The 24,058-nt window shown below is 67.9% G+C and overlaps 1 protein-coding gene across 1 annotated transcript; it reads right to left on the bottom strand.

Moving 5' to 3' along the window:
* Nucleotides 1-377: 377 nt before the first annotated feature.
* On the bottom strand, nucleotides 378-22,204 carry UBA1 (ubiquitin like modifier activating enzyme 1; the record flags this gene model as incomplete). The annotated part of the gene is given in 23 exon segments (XM_086771652.1): nucleotides 378-470; nucleotides 553-641; nucleotides 1,081-1,270; nucleotides 2,405-2,479; nucleotides 3,465-3,660; nucleotides 4,212-4,276; nucleotides 5,000-5,196; nucleotides 6,007-6,172; nucleotides 7,119-7,274; nucleotides 8,246-8,304; nucleotides 8,307-8,325; nucleotides 9,695-9,805; nucleotides 9,877-10,032; nucleotides 10,611-10,757; nucleotides 11,569-11,666; nucleotides 13,071-13,203; nucleotides 13,438-13,528; nucleotides 14,967-15,073; nucleotides 16,707-16,841; nucleotides 17,624-17,792; nucleotides 18,921-18,979; nucleotides 19,227-19,340; nucleotides 22,098-22,204. Coding segments are annotated over 22 exon segments (2,625 nt in total), but the record flags the coding sequence as incomplete, so codon positions are not given.
* Nucleotides 22,205-24,058: the final 1,854 nt, after the last annotated feature.

The following is a 24,058-nucleotide window of genomic DNA, read 5'->3' as shown; positions in this document are numbered from 1 at the left end:
ACAGCACCCATGGGTGCCCCACAGCACCCGCAATACCCCCTAACAACCCCCCACAGCACCCATGGGACCCCCACAGCACCCACAGTACCCCCTAACCACCCCCCACAGCACCCATGGGTGCCCCCCAGCACCCACAGCACCCCCTAACAACCCCCCACAGCACCCATGGGTGCCCCCCAGCACCCACAGGACCTCCTATAGCACCCACAGCACCCATGGGTGCCTCCCAGCCCCCGCAACACCCTCCAAGAACCCCCCCGTAACACCCCATCGCACCCCCTATAGCACCCATAGGTGCCCCGCAACAGCCCACAGCACCCCCCCGGCACCCCCCGGCGGCCCCCGCAGCACCCCCAGCACCCACGGGTGCCCCCCACCTTGTGGCGGTCGGCCGGCGGGATGTCGTAGTTCTCCGCCCGCAGGTTGGAGGCGGCGACAATGAAATCCATGTGGAAGTTGGTGTCGTCGTCCTGGGGGTGGGGTGGGGCACTCATGGGTGGGGGGGCACCCATGGGTGGGGGGCACCCATGGGTGGGGGGGGGGGGCACCCACCTTCTCAAAGTCGATGGGGAACATGCGGAAGCCGGGCAGCTCCTCGGGGCTGGGCAGCGACGCCTTCAGCTCCTCCAGGCGCCCGTCGTCTGCGGGGGGGGTGGGGGGCACCCATGGGACCCCCGCGGGCGCCCCACAGCACCCGTGGGACTTGCCTGCACCCCCGTGCTGCCCAGCCCCCCAAAACCCCTGGGTTTGCCCCAAACCCCAACCCAACCAGCCCCCCCACCCCCCAGCACCCATGGGTGCCCCCCAACCCCCTCTATCTGCCCCAATCTCGGTCTCACCACCCCCCAGCACCCATGGGTGCCCCCCCAACCCCCTCTATCTGCCCCAATCTCCGTCTCACCACCCCCCAGCACCCATGGGTGCCCCCCAACCCCCTCTATCTGCCCCAATCTCAGTCTCTCCAGCCCCACCGCGCCTACGGGCGCCCCCCAGCACCCATGGGTGCCCCCAAATCCCAACCCAATCACTCCCACCACCCTCCTTGGGTGCCCCCCAGCACCCACGGGCGCCCGGCCCTACCCAGGGTGGCGGCGGCGCTCTGCAGCTCCTGGTCGGAGACGTGGATGCGGACGCCGGCCTTGGGCGCGAAGGGCGGCACGCGCACGTGGCGCAGCAGCTCGGCCACGGCCGCCCGGTCCCGCGAGCCCGCGATGCCGTAGCTCTGCGCGAACAGGTTGGCGGCCGCCACCACGTAGTCCAGGTGCAGGGGCTGCGGGGGGCACCCACGGGCGTCGGCGGGGGGGGCACCCACGGGCGTCGGGGGGGCGCGGGGGGCCAGACGGCAGGCGACGGGGAGAGAGGGACGGGTAAGGGCGACGGGGTGGCGCCCAAGGGCGACGGGGTGGCACCCAAAGGTGATGCTCCACACCCAACGGTGACCAATGGCACCCAACACTGACGCACCGATGGCACCCAAGGGCGACGCCCCCACCCAACGGTGATCGACGGCACCCAAGGGCAACGCCCCACCCAAGGGTGATGGATGGCACCCAAGGGCGACGCCCCCACCCAACGGTGATCGACGGCACCCAAGGGCGATGCCCCACCCAAGGGTGATCGATGGCACCCAAGGGTGATCGATGGCACCCAAGGGCGACGCCCCCACCCAATGGTGATCGATGGCACCCAAGGGCGACGCCCCCACCCAACGGTGATCGACAGCACCCAAGGGTGACGCCCCCACCCAACGGTGATCGACAGCACCCAAGGGCAACGCCCCACCCAAGGGCAACTGATGGCACCCAAGGGTGACCAACGGCACCCAACAGTGATCGACAGCACCCAAGGACAACGCCCCACCCAAGGGTGATCGATGGCACCCAAGGGCGACCAATGGCACCCAAGGGTGATCGATGGCACCCAAGGGTGATCGATGGCACCCAAGGGCGATGCCCCCACCCAAGGGCGACGCCCCCACCCAACGGTGATCGATGGCACCCAAGGGCGATGCCCCACCCAACAGTGGTCGATGGCACCCAAGGGCGATGCCCCACCCAAGGGTGATCGATGGCACCCAAGGGTGATCGATGGCACCCAAGGGCGACGCCCCCACCCAACGGTGATCGATGGCACCCAAGGGCGATGCCCCACCCAAGGGTGATCGATGGCACCCAAGGGTGACGCCCCACCCAACGGTGATCGATGGCACCCAAGGGCGATGCCCCACCCAAGGGTGATCGATGGCACCCAAGGGTGACGCCCCCACCCAAGGGCGACGCCCCCACCCAAGGGTGATCGATGGCACCCAAGGGTGATCGATGGCACCCAAGGGCGACGCCCCCACCCAAGGGCACCGGATGGCACCCGGCGCAAGGGCGCCCCCTGCAGGCCCCGCCGCACTCACGTTGTCGGGGTCGAAGACGAGGGGGTGGGGGCAGCGCTTGGGCCCCGACCAGAACAGGGTCCCCGAGTTCGTCTTCTGCGGGAAGGGGATAACGAGGCAATTAGGCTAATTAGCGATCAATTAGGGGTTCATTAGGGTAATTACGGCTCAATTAGGGGCTAATCAGAGGTAATTAGTGGTAATAAAGGACAATGAGGGCAGGAAGACGTTAACAGGGATCACAGAGGGAACAAGTGTAATTACCCATAGGGTAATTAGGAATAATTAGCAGTTAATCAGAACAATTAAGCGCTAAGGAGAGCAATTAGGGAGCAATGACAAGTTATATGCTAATTAAAACACAATTAAGAGTTGATATTAGTAATTAAGGGATAATAAAGGCTTAAGAGCAATTAAGAGGTTAACGGATGCAACTGAACAGCAATTAGTTAATTAAAGGAGCAATTAAGAGTTTAATGAAACCAATTAAGTATTAATAGGGTGATTAAAGGGTTGGGGATAACGATGCCGATTATGGGTTAATAAGCATAATTAAGCACCAACGAGGCAGTAACAATGCCAATTAAAAGGCAATTAATAGGAACGATTAAGGGGCAATCAGGAGTTAATAGGAGCAATTAAGGATTAATAACAGCAGTTAAGGATTAATAAGTACAATTAAGGGGTAATTACAGATTAATGACTGCAGCTAAACAGACTAATTAAAGGAGCCGTGAGAATAATTAACGGGCAACTAGCAACTACTGGGTGCAATTAAGGGGCGATTAGGGGTTAATTAGGGTAATTAGGGGTAATTAAGGGGCTGGGAAGGGCAAAGGGGGCCCTGTCCGCCCCCCATGGGCCCAAATCACCCCACAGGGGCCCTGTCCGCCCCCATACGGGCCCGATCCTCCTCTATGGGACCCAATCCACCCCCCTCACGCCCCAAATTTTCCCCTGTCCGGGCCTGACTCCCCCCCCCGTCCCCCCCCCGTCCCCCCATTTTCCCCCGTCCGGCCCACACCCCACCCCTATAGGTCCCGCCCCACCCCTATAGGTCCCGCCCCGCCGTGGGGCGCACCTGACCGGGCGGGAAGTTGTGCAGCAGCTGCCGGATGTTGTTGCTGTACTGGCGGTGCCAGTGACGACAGGCCCAGGCCACACAGTCCGGCCAACCCCGCGGGCGCTCGCTCACCAGGCTGCGCTGCACGGCCTCCAGCACCTCCAGCGGCTGCGTGCCCGCCAGGCGCAGCGTGCGCTCCAGGAATTTGGGGTCCCTGCACCAAAAAGGGGGGGGTGGGGGTGTTGGGGGGGGGCGCGTGCCCGCCAGGCGCAGCGTGCGCTCCAGGAATTTGGGGTCCCTGCACCAAAAAGGGGGGGGCGGGGGGGTGTAGGCAGGAATTTGGGGTCCGTGCGCCAAAAAGGGGGGGTCAGGGGGGTCGGGGGGGGCACGTGCCCGCCAGGCGCAGCGTGCGCTCCAGGAATTTGGGGTCCCTGCGCCAAAAAAAGGGGGGCTCGGGGGTGTACTCGGGGTCCCTGCGCCAAAAAGGGGGGGGCAGGGGGGGTGTAGGCAGGAATTTGGGGTCCCCGCGCCAAAAAGGGGGGGTCGGGGGGGGTTGGGGGGGGCGCGTGCCCACCAGGACTCCCCCGTCCCAGTAACACCCACGCCAGGTACTGGTTGACCCCCCCGTCCCAGTAACACCCACACCAGGTACTGGTTGACCCCCCCGTCCCAGTAACACCCACGTCAGGTACTGGTTGACCCCCCCGTCCCAGTAACACCCACGTCAGGTACTGGTTGACCCCCCCCCGTCCCAGTAACACCCACGTCAGGTACTGGTTGACGTTCTCCGCCGGCTGCTTGAAGAGCCCCTCGAACTCATCCCGCGCCCACTGCGGAGGAAGGGGGGGGGGGGTCAGGGTGGGGGAGCCGCGAGCACCCGCGCACCCTGTGGGACCCCTACGGCGGGGACCCGGCCCCCCCAGCCCCCGCGTGGGTGCCCCCGCGTGTGAACGCCCCCAGCCCCCCAAAAAACCCCCCGGGAGACCCCCGGGCGCCCCCAACGCCCCCGGGGTGCAGCGTGTCGCCCGGGAGCCCCTCGAGAAGGGTCCCAGGGCCCCGAAATGGCCCCCAGGGGACCCCAGGAGCCCCCAACGCCCCCGGAAAGGGTGGCGGGTGCAGTGTGTTGCCTGTAGAAGGGACCCAAACACCTGGGAGCCCCTCGAGAAGGGCCCCAGGGCCCCAAAACGGCCCCCAATGCCCCGGGAAGGGCGGCGGGCGCAGCGTGTCCCCTCTAGAAAGGCCCCAGGACTCCGGGAGCCCCTCGAGAAGGGCCCCAGCCCCCCAAAACCCCCCCCAGGAGACCCCAGGAGCCCCCAACATCCCCGGGAAGGGCGGCGGGTGCAGCGTGTCACCCGGGAGCCCCTTGAGAAGGGCCCCAGGTCCCCAAAATGGCCCCCAGGAGACCCCCAGGTGCCCCCAACGCCCCCAGGGTGCAGCGTGTTGCCCGGGAGCCCCTCGAGAAGGGCCCCAGCCCCCCAAAACCCCCCCCAGGAGACCCCAGGAGCCCCGAACGCCCCCGGAGGGCCCCCCCCGCCCGGCGCGGCGCGGCGCACCTGCAGCGTGTGCTCGATGGCGTTGGGGAAGTTTTTGAGGGTGCAGATGGGGATGGCCTTCTCGGGGGGGTCCTGGCTGGAGCTGTAGGCCTCGCTGCGGAACGGCACCACCACCTGCACGTTGCCCTTGGTGCCCAGCGTCCCCGACTCCAGCAGCGGCTTGCGGTAGTACACGCAGCGCCGGTCCACGTACAGCCCTGCCGCGCACAGCGCCTCGAGAGCGCCGGGGTCGCCCGCAGCGTCCCCGGGGGGCCCGCGGCGTTCTCGGGGGGGGGGGGGGGGGGGGGGGCTACAGTGTACCTGGGGAGGCTACAGCAAATCTGGGGGGGCCTACAGCGTCCCTGGGGGGGCCTACAGCATCCCCGGGGGGCTACAGCAAATCTGGGGGGGCCTACAGCAAATCTGGGGGGGCCTACAGCGTCCCCGGGGGGCTACAGCATCCCTGGGGGGGGTACAGTGCTCCTGGGGGTGCCTACAGTAAATCTGGGGGGCCTACAGCAAATCTGGGGGGCCCTGGATCGCCCCTGGGGGTTCCAACAGCACCCTGAAGACCCCCTACAGCCCCCCAAACCCCCCTATAGCACCCCAAACCCCCCATAGCACCCCAACCCCCCCATAGCACCCCAACCCCCCCATAGCACCCCAAAACTCCCCCATAGCACCCCAAAACCCCCTATAGCACCCCAACCCCCCATAGCCCCCCAAAACCCCCCTATAGCCCCCAATAGCACCCCAAAGACCCCCTGTAGCCCCCCAAAACTCTCCTATACCCCCCAAAACCCCCTATAGCCCCCAGAACCCCCTATAGCACCCCAAAACCCCCCCATAGGCTGCCAAAACCCCCTCAGAGCACCCCAAAGACCTCCTATAGCCCCCCAAAACCCCCCCATAGCACCTCAAAGACCCCTCTCTAGCCCCCCAAACCCCCCCCACAGCCCCCCAAAACCCTGCCGGAGCACCCCAGAACCCCCCTACGCCCCCCCAGAAGACCCCCCGGGGGCTCTCACGGGCGTCGACGTTGTCCAGCGCGTTGGCCACGCCGTCCAGCGCCTCGAAGAAGTCGTCGTCGTAGACGCGCTCGGTCTCGGGCCCCACGCGCTCGGGGCGGCTGCTCACGCGCAGCGCCGGGTTCATCTCCCGCACCGCCGCCGCCGCCCGCTCCGACTTCAGCTTCTGCGGGGGGGGGGGGGGGGGCCTCAGGCCACGCCCCCCCTCGGGCCACGCCCCCTCCCAAGCCAACCAAACGTCAAAGCAGCTTCACCGTTGACGTTGGCCAACTCAACTGGAGCATCTCCACAGTAGTTTCTCACCCCCGGACTCCACCCACTTGACTCCGCCCACTCATCCTCTACCCCACTGGCTCCTTCCTGTAAGGCCCCACCCCCTCTGCCCCCACCTCCCTAAGCCCCACCCCTTTGGGCCCCTCCCGGTCCAAGAAAACATCGAAGAACCTGACTGTTGACCTCGGCCAACTCAACGACGACATCTAGATGATGGTTTCCCACCCCCAGACTCCGCCCCTGGACTCCACCCACTTGTTCTTGACCACATAGACTCCACCCCTTGAGGCCCCACCCCTTCTAGCCCCATCCCCTTAAGCCCCACCCCCTTCACGCTCCTCCCAAGCCAAGGAAAAGTCAAAGCAACTCGACCGTTGACCTTGGCCAACTCAACGATGGCGTCTTGATGACGGTTTCCCACCCCCAGGCTCCGCCCCCAGGCTCCACCCACTCATCCTCTACCCTATAGACTCCACCCCTTAAGGCCCCGCCCCTTCTGACCCCATCAATTGCCCCTCCCAATCCACCGAAAGGTCAAAGCAACCTCACCGTTGACGTTGGCCAACTCGATGAGATGTTGACGGCGCTTCCCCCCTTGACTCCGCCCCCCGAGACTCCACCCCTCAAGGCGCCACCCACTCACCCTCCACCCCAGACTCCTCCCCTTTACGCTCCACCCATTTAGGCCCCTCCCACTTTACCCACCACCTCTACAGCACTCCACCGTTGGGTGTTGGCCAACGCAACGTTGACCGACCCTCCAGCAGCTTCCACCCCGGAGACTCCGTCTCCTGACGCCCCACCCCACAGGCTCCTCCCCCTCCAGCCCCGCCCCTCACCGTGACGTCCCAGGGCCGGAAGAGGAACTGGCGGTTGAGGTTGGACTTCTCGATGGTGTCCATGTCGGTGACGGTGACGCAGCCCTCGGGGCCGCAGCCCACCCCCATCATGGCGAAGTTCTTCAGCAGCTCACAGCCGATGGCGCCCGCCCCCACCTGCGCCGGGGGACGCGGGGGGACGCGTTGGGGACGCGTGGGGACGCAGCCCGGGGTGGCCCCGGGGGGGTTGGGGACGTGAGGATGGGAGAGGAGAACGCTTGGCAGATCCACGAGGAGACGTCTGGGGACACGGGGGACCCGTGGGGACGCTTGGGGACAGGGAGGGGACACTGGGAGGACGTACGGGGACACTTGATGGGCACTTGGGGACACCTGGGGACACCTGGTAGACATGGAAGGACGCTTGGGGACACCTGACAGACATCTGGGGACAGGGAGGGGGCACTTGAGGGACATCTGGGGACACTTGGGGACATCTGCGGACAGTTGGGGACACTTGAGGGACATCTGGGGACACTTGGGGACACTTGAGGGTCATCTAGGGACACCTGGGGACATCTGGGGACACTTGAGGGTCATCTGGGGACACCTGGGGACAGGGAGGGGACACTTGGGGACACCTGGGGACACTTGGGGACACTTGAGGGACATCTGGGGACACTTGGGGACACTTGAGGGTCATCTGGGGACACCTGGGGACATCTGGGGACACTTGGGGACACTTGAGGGTCATCTGGGGACACTTGGGGACATCTGGGGACACTTGAGGGTCATCTGGGGACACCTGGGGACAGGGAGGGGACACTTGGGGACACCTGGGGACACTTGGGGACACTTGAGGGACATCTGGGGACACTTGAGGGACACCTGGGGACAGGGAGGGGACACTTGGGGACACTTGAGGGACATCTGGGGACACTTGGGGACACCTGGGGACAGGGAGGGGACACTTGAGGGACATCTGGAGATGGGGAGGGGCCACTTAGGGCCACGTGGGGACACCGGAGGACACCGGGGCCATGCGTGGCGACACGGGAGGACACGAGAACACGCGTGGCGACACGGGAGGACACGAGAACACGCGCGGGGACACGGGAGGACACGGGAACACGCGTGGGGCCACTGACCACGAAGTACTTCTGGGCGGCCAGCCTGGCCTGCAGCTGGGCCCCGAAGACGGCGATCTGCCGTCGTAGCGCCCGCCGCGCTGGGGACACGCCCGGCGTCACCGCGGCCACCCGGGGCGCCGCGCCCCGCCCCGCCCCCCGGCCGCGGGCACCCACGGGTGCCCCACGGCTGAGCCGCGGGCGTCGTCCGAGCGACGCCCACCCCAAGGAGCCGCCCACCCGTGGGTGCCCCACGACCAACGCCACCCGTGGGTGCCCCACGACCCACACCCACCCCAAGGAGCCGCCCACCCGTGGGTGCCCCACGACCAACGCCACCCGTGGGTGCCCCACGACCCACACCCACCCCAAGGAGCCGCCCACCCGTGGGTGCCCCACGACCAACGCCACCCGTGGGTGCCCCACGACCCACACCCACCCCAAGGAGCCGCCCACCCGTGGGTGCCCCACGACCAACGCCACCCGTGGGTGCCCCACGACCCACACCCACCCCAAGGAGATGCCCAGCCATCGGTGCCCCACAACCAACGCCCACCCTGAGAAGACACCCACCCATGGGTGACCCCAAGACGACCAACCCACGGGTGCCATCAAAAACACACCCAACCCACGGGCCATCGCCAGTTGACCCCCACCCACGGGTGCCCCACGGCTGAGCCGCGGGCGTCGTCCGAGCGACGCCCACCCCAAGGAGCCGCCCACCCGTGGGTGCCCCACGACCAACGCCACCCGTGGGTGCCCCACGACCCACACCCACCCCAAGGAGCCGCCCACCCGTGGGTGCCCCACGACCAACGCCACCCGTGGGTGCCCCACGACCCACACCCACCCCAAGGAGCCGCCCACCCGTGGGTGCCCCACGACCAACGCCACCCGTGGGTGCCCCACGACCCACACCCACCCCAAGGAGCCGCCCACCCGTGGGTGCCCCACGACCAACGCCACCCGTGGGTGCCCCACGACCCACACCCACCCCAAGGAGATGCCCAGCCATCGGTGCCCCACAACCAACGCCCACCCTGAGAAGACACCCACCCATGGGTGACCCCAAGACGACCAACCCACGGGTGCCATCAAAAACACACCCAACCCACGGGCCATCGCCAGTTGACCCCCACCCATGGGTGCCCCACAACCGACGCCCACCCCAAGGAGCCGCCCACCCATGGGTGCCCCACAACCAATGCCCACCCATGGGTGCCCCACAACCGACGCCCACCCCAAGGAGCCGCCCACCCACGGGTGCTCCACGACCAACACCCACCCCAAGGAGCTGCCCACCCATGGGTGCCCCACGAGCCACGCCCACCCATGGGTGCCCCACAACCGACGCCCACCCCAAGGAGCCGCCCACCCACGGGTGCCCCACAACCGACGCCCACCCCAAGGAGATGCCCACCCACGGGTGCCCCACGAGCCACGCCCACCCAAGGCCACGCCCCCCCCTACCGGCCGGCACTGCTCCTCGGTGAGCGCGCTCTCCTTGTCCTCCTCGGGCAGGCACTCCAGCGCGTCGAAGTACAGCCATTGGCTGATGGGCGTGAACTTCCCCGACACCGCCTGCGGGCGTGGCCGGTGAGGGGCGGGGCCACACCGGGGGCGGGGCGGGGGCGGGGCACGGGGGGCGGTACCTTCATGACCTCCTGCGCCGCCAGGCCGCCGATGAAGGCGTTGACGGGGGCCAGGTCGCCGGTGGCCTGGTGGGCCAGCTCGCGCAGCAGGTCCTCCTCCAGCTCCAGCCCCGGGGCCAGCTGGCGCGCCAGGGCCACCACCTCGGCCGCGTCACCCTGCGGGAACGGCCGGGCTGGGCACGCGGGCGGCCACCGCGGCGTCCCCAGCGTCCCCAGAACGGCGGTGGCGCCACGGTGGGCGGCCATCTTGGCGTAGGACCTGGTGGCCCCCGTGTCCCCAAAATGGTGGTGGCACCATGGGAGACCACCATCTTGGTGTAGGACCTGGTGGCCCCCGTGTCCCCAAAATGGAGGTGGTGCCATGGTGGGCCACCATCTTGGCGCAGGACCTGGTGGCCCCCGTGTCCCCCAAAATGGCGGTGGGGCCGTGGTGGGCGGCCATCTTGGCGTAGGACCTGGTGGCCCCTGTGTCCCCCAAAATGGAGGTGGTGCCATGGTGGGCCACCATCTTGGCGCAGGACCTGGTGGCCCCCGTGTCCCCAAAATGGCAGTGGGGCCGTGGTGGGCAGCCATCTTGGCGTAGGACCTGGTGGCCCCCGTGGCCACCATCGTGGTGTAGGACCTGGTGGCCCCCGTGTCCCCAAAATGGAGGTGGTGCCATGGTGGGCCACCATCTTGGCGCAGGCCCTGCTGGCCCCACCCCCCCGCGTCCCCGTCCCCCCCCCCGTCCCCACCTGGTGGCGCGGCCGCGGCGGGCGGCCATGTTGCTGGATGAAGCGGTGCAGGGCCTGCCAGCCCCAGTGCAGCATGGGAGGCCGCTCGGCCTTCCCGAAATCCGTGACCACCATCTCCGGCTCCGCCAGCGAGTCCCGCAGCCGCTTCTGGGGGGTCGGGTCAGCGCCCAGCGCCTCCCAGTATCACCCAGCGACCCCCCCGTCCCTCCGAGCCCCGCTCCACTTCCCTGCCCAACCCCTCCCAGTATCTTCCAGTAACCCTGAGTAACCTCACACCACCCCCCAGGACTCACCAGTCCCCCCCAATTCCTCCCACTGCCTCCCAGTCCCCTCCCAGTTCCCCCCAGTCCCCTCCCAGTTCCCTCCAATTCCTCCCAGTCCTCTCCCAATTCCCTCAAATTGCTCCCAGTCCCTTCCCAGTGCCACCTAGTACCCTCCAATTCCTCCCAGTTGCCCCCAGTCCCCTTCCAGTTCCCCCTAGTCCCCTCCCATTTCTCCCCAGTCCTCTCCCAGTGCCTCCCCAATTCCTCCCAGTGTCCCCCGATCCCCTCCCGGTGCCTCCCAACCCACCCCTGGTCCCTCCCAGTGCCCCTTAATCCCCTCCCAGTGCCCCCCAAGCCTCCCCTGGTTCCTCCCAGTACCCTTCAGTCCCCTCCCAGTCCCTCCCAGTGCCCCCCAATCCCATCCCAGTGCCTCCTAGTGCTCCCCAGTCCCCTCCCAGTGCCCCCCAGTCCCCTCCCAGTGCCTCCTAGTGCTCCCTAGTCCCCTCCCAGTACCATCCAGTCCCATCCCAGTCCCTCCCAGCGCTCCCCAGTCCCCTCCCAGTGCCCTCCAGTCCCCTCCCAGTCCCTCCTAGCGCCCCCCAGTCCCCTCCCAGTGCCCCCCAGGCCCTCCCAGTCCCTCCCAGCACCCCCCAGTCCTTCCCAGCGCCCCCCAGTCCCCTCCCAGTGGCACTCACGAAGCGGATGTGCTTGGGCATCTTGACCTGGGTGACGATGCCCCCCCTGACGTAGTCCCCGTAGGCGCTGGTGTCCCCGATGCTGAACGTGTAGGGCCCTGCGGAGAGCGGCGTCACCGGGGGGACCCCGCGGGCCCCTACAGAAGCGACCCGGGCGTCCCGGAGCCCCTATAGAAAGGACTCCGGGGTTCGGGGCACCCTATAGATGGGCCCCACGCACCCAAAAGCGCCTATAGCAAACCCTCTGGCATCGCCACAGCCCATAGAAACCCCCCGGGCACCCACGGCAGCCTATAGAAAGGGACTCGCGCGTCCCGGACACCCTACGGAATGGAGCTGCGTTCCCAGGAAACCCTATAGAACTTGCTGAGGTGTCTCGGACACCTTATAGGCACGACCCAGGCGGGCGGGAGCCCCTATAGAAGGGACTCAGGCGCCCGGGAGCCCCTATAGAAGGGAACCAGGCGTCCCAGAGCCCCTATAGAAGGGTGGCAGGTGCCCGGGAGCCCCTATAGAAGGGCCCTGCGTGTCCCGGAGCCCCTATAGAAGGGACTCAGGCGTCCACCAGCCCCTATAGAAGGGAACCAGGTGTCCCGGAGCCCCTATAGAAGGGTCCACGGGCATCTGGGAGCCCCTATAGAAGGGTGGCAGGTGCCCGGGAGCCCCTATAGAAGGGCCCTGGGTGTCCCGGAGCCCCTATAGAAGGGCGGCAAGTGCCCGGGAGCCCCTATAGAAAGGCCCTGGGTGTCCCAGAGCCCCTATAGAAGGGTGGCAGGTGCCTGAGAGCCCCTATAGAAGGGCCCTGGGTGTCCCGGAGCCCCTATAGAAGGGTAGCAGGCGCCCAGGAGCCCCTATAGAAAGGCCCTGGGTGTCCCGGAGCCCCTATAGAAAGGCGGCAGATGCCCGGGAGCCCCTATAGAAGGGTGGCAGGTGCCCGGGAGCCCCTATAGAAAGGCCCTGGGTGTCCCGGAGCCCCTATAGAAAGGCGGCAAGTGCCCGGGAGCCCCTATAGAAAGGCCCTGGGTGTCCCAGAGCCCCTATAGAAGGGTGGCAGGTGCCCGGGAGCCCCTATAGAAGGGCCCTGGGTGTCCCGGAGCCCCTATAGAAGGGTGGCAGGTGCCCGGGAGCCCCTATAGAAAGGCCCTGGGTGTCCCGGAGCCCCTATAGAAGGGTGGCAGGTGCCCGGGAGCCCCTATAGAAAGGCCCTGGGTGTCCCGGAGCCCCTATAGAAAGGCGGCAGATGCCCGGGAGCCCCTATAGAAGGGCCCTGGGTGCCCCGGAGCCCCTATAGAAGGGTGGCAGGTGCCCGGGAGCCCCTATAGAAGGGCCCTGGGTGCCCCGGAGCCCCTATAGAAGGGCCCTGGGTGCCCCCACAGAAGGAAACCGGGTGCCCCGGAGCCCCCCCAGAAGGGCCCTGGGCGCCGGGAGCCCCCACGGAAGGGCGCTGCCCCTATAGCAGGGCGACGGCCCCCTATAGCGGGGGCGGCGGGCGGGGCGCTCACCGAGGACGCGGATCTCCGTGGGGGGGCAGCCGTTGAGCTCCTCCATGCCCTCCACCTCCGCGAAGGTGACGAAGTCCCCGCTCTCGAAGCCGTGCCGCGCCTCGTCCAGGCACGTCACCTCCCCGGGGCACCCCTGGGTGGGGGGGCACCCAAATCAGGGCGCCGGGGGGCACCCGCACCCCGACACGCCCCACCGCGACACCCCCACCCACCCACGGCCCCCCGCGTGCACCCGCGCATCGCCGCTCCCGAAGCCGCGCCGCGCCCCGTCCAGGCGCGTCACCTCCCCGGGGCGCCCCTGGGTGGGGTGGGGGGGGGGGCACCCAAATCAGGGCGTCGGGGGGCACCCGCACCCCCACCCCGGTACCTTGGTCACCATGGAAACCATGGCGCTGAGCGGCTGCTCGCCGTTGGGGTCGCTCACCACCATGTCCTCCCCGAAATCGCAGAACAGCTGCCTGCGGGGGGGGGGACGCGGAGCCTCGAGACCGGGACCCCCCCCAGACCGGCCCCCCCCCCAGACAGGGGATGCCCCTATAGAAGCTCCCCTATAGAAGCACCCTCCGGACAGGCTGAGGCAGGGCGAACCCCCCCCCCAAAGACCCCCCCAGGTGCGGGATCCCCTACAGAAGGGCGGGCGTTTCCCTGCGGAAAGTTTCCCTATAGAGCAGCCCGGACTCCCCTATAGAACCCTGCAGGACGCGACGTCCCCTATAGAGCGGCCGGCTATAGAACAGGCCCCTGCAAGAGCCGGCCCCGCAGAAGGGCCCGCGCTGCCCCACGGACACCTCCCCCCGAAAAATTCCGCTATAGAATGTGCCCTACCGAAAATTCCCCTATGGAACGGGCCGTGTTCCCCTATACGGCGTTCCCCTATACGGCGTTCCCCTATACGGCGTTCCCCCACAAGCACCCCGGTTCTCCCACAGAAAATTCCGCTACAGAAGGTTCCCCCACAGAAACTTCTCGTATGGAAACTGCCCTACAGAAGCCTCCCCTATAGAGGCTTCCCCTACAGAAGCTTCCCCTATAGAAGCTTCCCCTATAGAGGCTCCTGTATATAAGATCCTTCTCTCGAACGCTGCTGTACGTAGCCTCCCCTACGCGTTTGCTTACGGCAGCTCCCCTGTAGACCATCGCTCTACAAAACACCCCCTATAGAGCGGGCCAGGCCCCCTATAGAGGCTCCCCTATGGAAGATCCCCCTCCAGCCACTCCCCCACGGCAGGGTCCTGGGCCCAGGTTCCGCTATAGGCACTCCCCTACAGCACGCCGCCCTATGGAACGTTCCCCTACACAACGCTGCCCTACAAGTGCTGCCCTACAGAACGTTTCCCTACAAGCGCTGCTCTATAGGTGCTGCCCTACAGAACGCTCCCCTACAGACTCTCCCCTACAAAATGTTTCCCTACAGCACGCTGCCCTATAGGTGCTCCCCTACACAACATTCCCCTATAGAACATTTCTCTACAGCTGCTGCCCTATAGGCGCTGCCCTACAGAACGCTCCCCTACAGGCGCTGCGCTATAGATGCTCCCCTATAGACCGCCCCCCTATAGGCACTCCCCTAGAGATTGCTCCTCTATAGCCCCCCCTATACACCACTCCCCTATAGGTGCCCCCCTATAGACCGCCCCCCTATAGCCCCCCCTATAGACCGCTCCCCTATAGGCGCCCCCCCATAGATCGCCCCCCTATACACCACTCCCCTATAGGTGCCCCCCTATAGACCGCCCCCCTATAGCCCCCCCTATAGACCGCTCCCCTATAGGCACCCCCCCATAGATCGCCCCCCTATAGCCCTCCCTATACACCACTCCCCTATAGGTGCCCCCCTATAGCCCCCCCTATAGACCGCTCCCCATACGCACCCCCCCTACAGCCCGCCCCCCTCACCCGAAGAGCCCGCGCGTGTCGGCCACCACCAGCTTGATGCCGCGGCTGTGGCAGAAGTCGCCCACCCACAGCTGCTCCTCCAGCGGGGAGTCGGTCAGCACCACCACCTGCGGGGGCACGGGGGGCACGGGGGGGTCCCAGGTGGGCACGGGCCCCAGGTGGGTGCAGGGGTCCCGGGTGGGCACGGGGGGGGGCAGGGGCCCCAGGTGGGTGCAGGGGGCCCCAGGTGGGTGCGGGGGTCTCAGGGGGTCCCGGGTGGGCACAAGGGGTCATGGATGGCCCCGAGTGGGTACAGGGATCTCGCAGGGTCCCAGGTGGGTGCAGGGGGTCCCAAGCGGGTGCGGGGTGAGCACAGGGGTCCCAGGTGGGCGTGTGGGTCCCAGGTGGGTGCAGGGGGTCCCGGGTGGGTGCAGGGTGAGCACGGGGGTCCCGGGTGGGCGTGTGGGTCCCAGGTGGGTAGGGGGTCCCAAGTGGGCACACAGATCCCAGTTGGGCGTAGGAGTCCCAGGTGGGTACGGGGGGTCCCGGGCGGGTACAGGGTGGTCGGGGGGTCCCGGGCAGGTTCGGGGGGTCCCGGGCGGGCGCGGGGCGGTCAGGGGGTCCCGGGTGGGTTCGGGGGGTCCCGGGCGGGCGCAGGGTGGTCGAGGGGTCCCAGGTGGATACAGGGGGTCCCGGGCAGGTGTGGGGGTCCCAGGTGGGTACAAGGAGTCCCAGGCGGGTACAGGGTGGTCGGGGGGTCCCAGACAGGTACAGGGGGTCCCGGGCGGGTGCGGGGTGGTTGGGGGGTCCCGGGCGGGTACAGGGTGGTCGGGGGGTCCCGGGCGGGCGCGGGGTGGTCGGGGGGTCCCGGGCGGGTACAGGGGGTCCCGGGCGGGTACAGGGTGGTCGGGGGGTCCCGGGTAGGTTCGGGGGGCCCGGGCGGGTACAGGGTGGTCGGGGGGTCCCGGGTGGGTACGGGGGGTCCCGGGCAGGCGCGGGGTGGTGGGGGGGTCCCAGGCGGGTACAGGGTGGTCGGGGGGTCCCGGGCGGGTACAGGGGGGCCCGGGCGGGTACAGGGTGGTCAGGGGGTCCCGGGCGGGTACAGGGTGGTCGGGGGGTCCCGGGCGGGTACGCGGGGTCCCAGGCGGGTACAGGGTGGTCGGGGGGTCCCGGGTGGGTTCGGGGGGCCCGGGCGGGTACAGGGTGGTCGGGGGGTCCCGGGTGGGTACGCGGGGTCCCAGGTGGGTACAGGGTGGTCGGGGGGTCCCGGGTGGGTACGCGGGGTCCCAGGCGGGTACAGGGTGGTCGGGGGGTCCCGGGTGGGTACAGGGGGTCCCGGGTGGGTACAGGGGGTCCCGGGCGGGCGCGGGGTGGTCGGGGGGGTCCCGGGTGGGTTCGGGGGGCCCGGGCGGGTACAGGGTGGTCGGGGGGTCCCGGGTGGGTTCGGGGGGCCCGGGCGGGCGCGGGGTGGTCGGGGGGTCCCGGGCGGGTTCGGGGGGCCCGGGCGGGCGCGGGGTGGTCGGGGGGTCCCGGGTGGGTTCGGGGGGCCCGGGCGGGCGCGGGGTGGTCGGGGGGTCCCGGGTGGGTTCGGGGGGCCCGGGCGGGCGCGGGGTGGTCGGGGGGTCCCGGGTGGGTTCGGGGGGCCCGGGCGGGTACAGGGTGGTCGGGGGGTCCCGGGCGGGTTCGGGGGGCCCGGGCGGGCGCGGGGTGGTCGGGGGGTCCCGGGTGGGTTCGGGGGGCCCGGGCGGGCGCGGGGGGTACCTGGAAGGGCGCGAGCAGCTCCTGGGTGAGCGGCTGGCGGGTGCTGGCCACGGCCACGTAGGCGTTGAGCTCGGCCAGGCGCGGCAGCGTGGCCTCCGCCCGGTTGCGCCCCACGTCCTCCTCCCGCAGGTAGAACTGGGGGGGGGGGGGGCAAAACAGGGGCCTCAGCGCCCGGGGACCGCCCCGCCCCCCCGCGCTAATTACCCCAGCCTAATTAGTTACCCCACCACGGTCTCTTAATTCCCCTAACGAACCCCAATAATGATCTCAGGCGTGGATTAATTACCCCGGGGCGGGCACCGAGCTCCACCGGGGAACCGAAACACCCCAATAAACCACCCCCCATCTCAATTAATTATCTCCCAGACTAATTAGTCACCCCCAAGTTAATTAATTACCCCATGGGGGGCCCTTAACTCCCCTAACGAGCCCCAAAAACGATTCCAGAAGTGGATAATTACCCCACGGGGGGGCGTTTAGCTCCCATGGGGAACCAAATCCCCCCGAAAAACTACCCCCCATCCCAACTATCTCCCTCCCCAATTAATTAATTGCTCCCCAACTTAACTAATTACCCCACGGCAAGCACTTAACTCCTCTAACAAAGCCCAATAACAGCTCCGGGGGGGAGTAATTACCCCAAGGTGAGCGCTGAGCTCCCACGGGGCACCCAAGCACCCTGCACCCCAATCCCACATAGCAACTAATTACGTGTTACATCAATTAATTAGTTCCTAAATTAACTAATTATCACCCAACGAGTATTTACCTGCCCTGCTAACGACCCCAAGCTGCGCTAATTACCCGAGGAGCCACATTTAGCCCACCCCAGGCCCCCCTCCCGAAAAGGCCGAGTGACCCCAGGCTGGCAGCACTAATTAACACGGGGCGGGGGGGGTGTTAATTAACAAACTCACCTGGGAGGCCAGGTCGGGCCAGGCGGCGGGGTGGGGGTCGTGCAGGGTGACGGATTTGACCCCCCCCAGCACCAGGTTCTTGGCCACCTCCACGCCCAGCCCCCGCAGCCCCGAGAGCAGCACGTCGCAGCGCTGCATGCGCCGCATGGCCTCGTGGCCCAGCACGTACCTGGGGGGGGCACATCCTCAGGGAGCCCCCAAACCCTGGGGGGGGCCCCAAACCCTGGGGGGGGGCCCAAACCCTCGGGGGGGGGCCCCAAACCCTGGGGGGGGCGCCCGCAAAGGTGCCCCCGGGGGCAGTAAAGGTGGTGCCCCCCCACCCACGCGGGGAGGGGGAAGAAGGCACAGGGAGGGGGGGAGCAGCCCCCAAATCCATAGGGGAGACCCCCCCAAACCCATAGAGGAGACCCCCCAAATCCATAGAGGAGACCCCCCAAACCCATAGGGACCCCCCAAACCCATAGGGACCCCCCCAAATCCATAGGGGAGACCACCTAAATCCATAGGGGAGACCCCCCCAAACCCATAGGGACCCCCCCAAACCCATAGAGGAGACCCCCCAAATCCATAGAGGGGACCACCCAAATCCATAGAGGGGACCCCCCCCAAACCCATAGAAGAGACCCCCCCAAACCCATAGAGGAGACCCCCCCCAAACCCATAGAGGAGACCCCCCCCAAACCCATAGGGGAGACCCCCCAAATCCATAGAGGGGACCCCCCCAAACCCATAGAGGGGACCCCCCAAACCCATAGGGGAGACCCCCCCAAACCCATAGAGGGGACCCCCCCAAACCCATAGGGGAGACCCCCCCAAACCCATAGAGGGGACCCCCCAAACCCATAGAGGAGACCCCCCCAAACCCATAGAGGAGACCCCCCAAATCCATAGAGGGGACCCCCCAAATCCATAGAGGGGACCCCCCAAATCCATAGGGGAGACCCCCCAAATCCATAGAGGGGACCCCCCAAACCCATAGAAGAGACCCCCCCAAACCCATAGAGGAGACCCCCCCAAACCCATAGGGGAGACCCCCCCAAACCCATAGAAGAGACCCCCCCAAACCCATAGGGGAGACCCCCCAAATCCATAGAGGGGACCCCCCAAATCCATAGGGACCCCCCCAAACCCATAGAGGGGACCCCCCCAAACCTGTAGCACCCCCCCCAGCTCCGTAGGCAGCCCCCCGACTCCACAGGGGAGCCCCTCCCAATCCATAGGGAGCTCCCGGAAATCTACACGGGTCCCCCCAAAAATCCCGAGGGGCCCCGCCACCCGTAGGTGCCCCCCCACTCACAGCTGGCGGGAGTAGAGCCCCTCGTCGATCTCGGCCTCGCCCCCGTTCTTCGCCATGCCCTGCCGGCGCGGGGACAAGCGGTGACACCGGGTGACACCGGGGGGGGGACAGCGGGGGCGGGGGGCAGGGTGACGGCGGGTGACGCCGGGGGACACCGACGGGGGGTACCGCGGGGAGGGAGGGTGACAAACGTCACCCCGGGACACGGCGGGACAGCCGGGTGACACCCAGGTGACAGCAAAGCGGCACCGGGTGACGGCCGGGAGCCCCGCAGAGGCCGCGGGGGTGACGAGCGGTGACACTCACGTTGGCGGGGGTGGCACTCGGGGACGCGGCGGGGGCGGGGGGGGCGCGGCTGGAGCCCGTGGGCGGCTCGGACCCGGAGACGCGGCGCTTCTTCACCAGCGGGGAGCTGGACATCTGCGGGGGGACGCGAGACAGCGTCGGTGACACCGCGGGATGTTTCGGGGGACGAGGGGCGGCGGGCGGTGACACCGAGGGTGCTGGGTGACACACGGGGTGACAGCGGGTGACGCTGGGGACACTGGGTGACATCTCGAGGACGAGGGGTTGCAGCGCATGACACGAGGTGGCACTGGGGGACGCTGGGGGACACTGGGGGGGACGTGGGGCGGCAGCAGGTGACACCGGGTGACACCAAGGGTGGCGGGTGACACATGAGGTGGCACTGGGGGACACTGGGGGACACTGGGGGGGACGTGGGGCGGCAGCAGGTGACACCAGGTGACACCAAGGGTGGCACTGGGGGACACTGGGGGACACTGGGTGGGACGTGGGGTGGCAGCAGGTGACACCGGGTGACACCAAGGGTGGCGGGTGACACATGAGGTGGCACTGGGGGACACTGGGGGACACTGGGGGGGACGTGGGGCGGCAGCGGGTGACACCAGGTGACACCAAGGGTGGTGGGTGACACATGAGGTGGCACTGGGGGACACTGGGGGACACTGGGGGGGAACGTGGGGCGGCAGCGGGTGACACCAGGTGACACCAAGGGTGGTGGGTGACACATGAGGTGGCACTGGGGGACACTGGGGGACACTGGGGGGGAACGTGGGGCGGCAGCGGGTGACACCAGGTGACACCAAGGGTGGCGGGTGACACATGAGGTGGCACTGGGTGACACTGGGGGGGACGTGGGGCGGCAGCGGGTGACACCAGGTGACACCAAGGGTGGCACTGGGGGACACTGGGGGACACTGGGTGGGACGTGGGGTGGCAGCGGGTGACACCAGGTGACACCAAGGGTGGTGGGTGACACATGAGGTGGCACTGGGGGACACTGGGGGACACTGGGGGGGAACGTGGGGCGGCAGCGGGTGACACCAGGTGACACCAAGGGTGGCGGGTGACACATGAGGTGGCACTGGGTGACACTGGGGGGGACGTGGGGTGGCAGCGGGTGACACCAGGTGACACCAAGGGTGGCGGGTGACACATGAGGTGGCACTGGGTGACACTGGGGGACACTGGGGGGGACGTGGGGTGGCAGCAGGTGACACCAGGTGACACCAAGGGTGGCACTGGGGGACACTGGGGGACACTGGGTGGGACGTGGGGTGGCAGCAGGTGACACCGGGTGACACCAAGGGTGGCGGGTGACACATGAGGTGGCACTGGGTGACACTGGGGGACACTGGGGGGGACGTGGGGTGGCAGCAGGTGACACCAGGTGACACCAAGGGTGGCGGGTGACACATGAGGTGGCACTGGGGGACACTGGGGGACACTGGGGGGGACGTGGGGTGGCAGTGGTTGACACCAGGTGACACCAAGGGTGGCGGGTGACACATGAGGTGGCACTGGGGGACACTGGGGGACACTGGGGGGGATGTGGGGTAGCAGCGGGTGACACCAGGTGACACCAAGGGTGGCGGCTGACACACGTGGTGGCACTGGGTGACACTGGGGGACACCGGGTGACACCGCCCCTCCCCAACCCTTATTGGGGGGCGGGGCTTTCCCAGGGCTCCCAGTACCGCGGGGGTCCCATTACCGGGGAGGGGGGTGCCCATTACCGGGGGTCCCGCGGGGGAGGGGGGTCCCATTACCGGGGAGGGGGGTGCCCATTACCGGGGGTCCCGCCGGGGGGGTCCCATTACCGGGGAGGGGGGTGCCCATTACCGGGGGTCCCGCGGGGGGGGTCCCGTTACCGGGGAGGGGGGGGTCCCCAATACCGGGGGTCCCGCGGGGGGGGTCCCATTACCGGGGAGGGGGGTCCCCAATACCGGGGGTCCCGCCGGGGGGGTCCCATTACCGGGGAGGGGGGTCCCCATTACCGGGGGTCCCGCGGGGGGGGTCCCATTACCGGGGAGGGGGGGTCCCCAATACCGGGGTCCCGCCGGGGGGGTCCCATTACCGGGGAGGGGGGTCCCCAATACCGGGGGTCCCGCCGGGGGGGTCCCATTACCGGGGAGGGGGGGGTCCCCAATACCGGGGGTCCCGCCGGGGGGGGGGTCCCATTACCGGGGAGGGGGGGGTCCCCATTACCGGGGGTCCCGCCGGGGGGGGGGGGGTCCCCAATACCGGGGTCCCGCGGGGGGGTGTCCCATTACCGGGGAGGGGGGTCCCCAATACCGGGGTCCCGCGGGGGGGGGTCCCGTTACCGGGGAGGGGGGGTCCCCAATACCGGGGTCCCGCGGGGGGGTCCCCAATACCGGGGGTCCCGCGGGGGAGGGGGGTCCCATTACCGGGGAGGGGGGTCCCCAATACCGGGGGTCCCGCCGGGGGGGTCCCGTTACCGGGGAGGGGGGTGCCCATTACCGGGGGTCCCGCGGGGGGTGTCCCATTACCGGGGAGGGGGGGGTCCCCAATACCGGGGGTCCCGCGGGGGAGGGGGGTCCCATTACCGGGGAGGGGGGTCCCCAATACCGGGGGTCCCGCCGGGGGGGTCCCGTTACCGGGGAGGGGGGTGCCCATTACCGGGGGTCCCGCGGGGGGTGTCCCATTACCGGGGTCCCGCCGGGGGGGTTCCCAGTACCCGGCTCCCCCCCGGCGCCTCCCCCCGGCCCCGGGCCGCAGGTTCCCATTAACCGGGCTGCAGTTCCCATTCCGGGGGTCCCGCGGCCCCCCTCCCCCGCCGCTCCCCCGCCTCCCCGCGCCCCCCCGGCCCCGCTCCCCCCCGGCCCCGCTCCCCCCCCCCGCGCCCCCCCGCACCAATGATGCTGTCCAGGCCCCGCCGCCGGGTCCCGCCCGCTCCGCTCGGCTCCTCCGCGACAAGATGGCGGCGGCGGCTGCTGCCCCCCTGCCGCCCCTTCCCTCCCTTCCCTGCGCCCCGCCCCCCGCCCCTTCCCATTGGCCGCCGCCGCCCGGCACCGCGCTGCCATTGGCCAAGGCCTCCCGCCACGGCCCGCCTCCCCCTCCTCCCCCCGCCCCCCGCCGCAGCCGATGCGCTGATTGGCCGCGGGGTGGTGGTGGGGGGGGGGGTGGAGGGGAACGGCGCGCCCCGGCTGGCCACGCCCCTTCCTCCCCGCCGGGGCCCGGATGGGGTGGCCACGCCCACTTCCGCCGCGCATACGGGAGAAGGGGGCGGGGCCTCGTGACACAGCACGGCGCGCGCCGCCGGGACGGCGGCCGGGAGGGGACACGCGGCCTACGGGGGCCGATAGGGGCCTACGGGGGCCCGTAGGCGCTGCGGGGAGCCTGTGCGGGGATGTCGGGGCCCACCGAGCGCTCTCGGGTCCGTGGGGGCCTGAGGGGCTTTGGGGAGCGCGTGGGGCCCCCGCAGCGGCGCGGGGGGTGTAGGGGCCTATAGGGGATCCATAGGGGCCCAGCGCAGCACCTACAGCGGTACGGAGCCTGCCCGAGGGCCTGCGGGGCGGACAGGCACCTATAGGAACCCCTTAAAGAGCCCCCAGACGCGTCCAGAGCGAAGCGGCAACGCGTAGGGCCCCGCGGAGCGCGCGGGGTGACCTATAGAATCCTATACGTGCAGCGCGCAGCGGGACAGCAACGCGCGCAACCCGAAGCAGCTCACGGGGAAGCCGCGGGGAGCCTACGGCGGCCCCCGCGGATAATGGCGGCCACACACGGGGCTGTGGGGGCACGTAGGGATCTACAGGGGCATGTATGGATCCATAGGGGCACACACGGGCTATAGGGGCATGTATGGGTCTATGGGTGCGTGTATGGATCTATAGGTGCACACATGGATCTATAGGTGCGCACATGGATCTATAGGGGCGCACACGGGCTATAGGGGCATGTATGGATCTATAGGTGCACACACGGATCTATAGGTGCACACACGGGCTATGGGTGCGTGTATGGATCTATAGGTGCACACACGGATCTATAGGTGCGCACACGGGCTATAGGTGCACACAGGGATCTATAGGTGCACACATGGATCTATAGGTGCGCACATGGATCTATAGGTGCGCACACGGGCTATAGGTGCACACAGGGATCTATAGGGGCACACACGGGCTATAGGGGCATGTATGGGTCTATGGGTGCACACACAGATCTATAGGTGCACACACGGGCTATAGGGGCATGTATGGGTCTATGGGTGCACACACGGATCTATAGGTGCACACACGGGCTATGGGTGCGTGTATGGATCTATAGGTGCGCACATGGATCTATAGGTGCACACACGGGCTATGGGTGCGTGTATGGATCTATAGGTGCGCACATGGATCTATAGGGGCACACACGGGCTATGGGTGCGTGTATGGATCTATAGGTGCGCACATGGATCTATAGGGGCACACACGGGCTATAGGGGCATGTATGGGTCTATGGGTGCACACACGGATCTATAGGTGCACACACGGGCTATGGGTGCGTGTATGGATCTATAGGTGCGCACACGGATCTATAGGTGCACACACGGGCTATGGGTGCGTGTATGGATCTATAGGTGCACACACGGATCTATAGGTGCACACACGGGCTATGGGTGCGTGTATGGATCTATACGTGTGCACATGGATCTATGCGTGCACACATGGGCTATAGGTGCACACATGGATCTATAGGTGCACACATGGGCTATAGGTGCACACATAGATCTATAGGTGCACACACGGGCTATAGGTGCGCACATGGATCTATAGGTGCGCACACGGGCTATAGGTGCACACACGGATCTATAGGTGCACACACGGGCT

This window comes from Chlamydotis macqueenii, unplaced genomic scaffold (genome assembly GCF_036417535.1).
Source record: "Chlamydotis macqueenii isolate bChlMac1 unplaced genomic scaffold, bChlMac1.mat HAP1_SCAFFOLD_149, whole genome shotgun sequence".
NCBI classification, from domain to species: domain Eukaryota; kingdom Metazoa; phylum Chordata; class Aves; order Otidiformes; family Otididae; genus Chlamydotis; species Chlamydotis macqueenii.
Note: the sequence above shows the minus strand (reverse complement) of the source record. Positions and strands in the feature narration are given on the sequence as shown.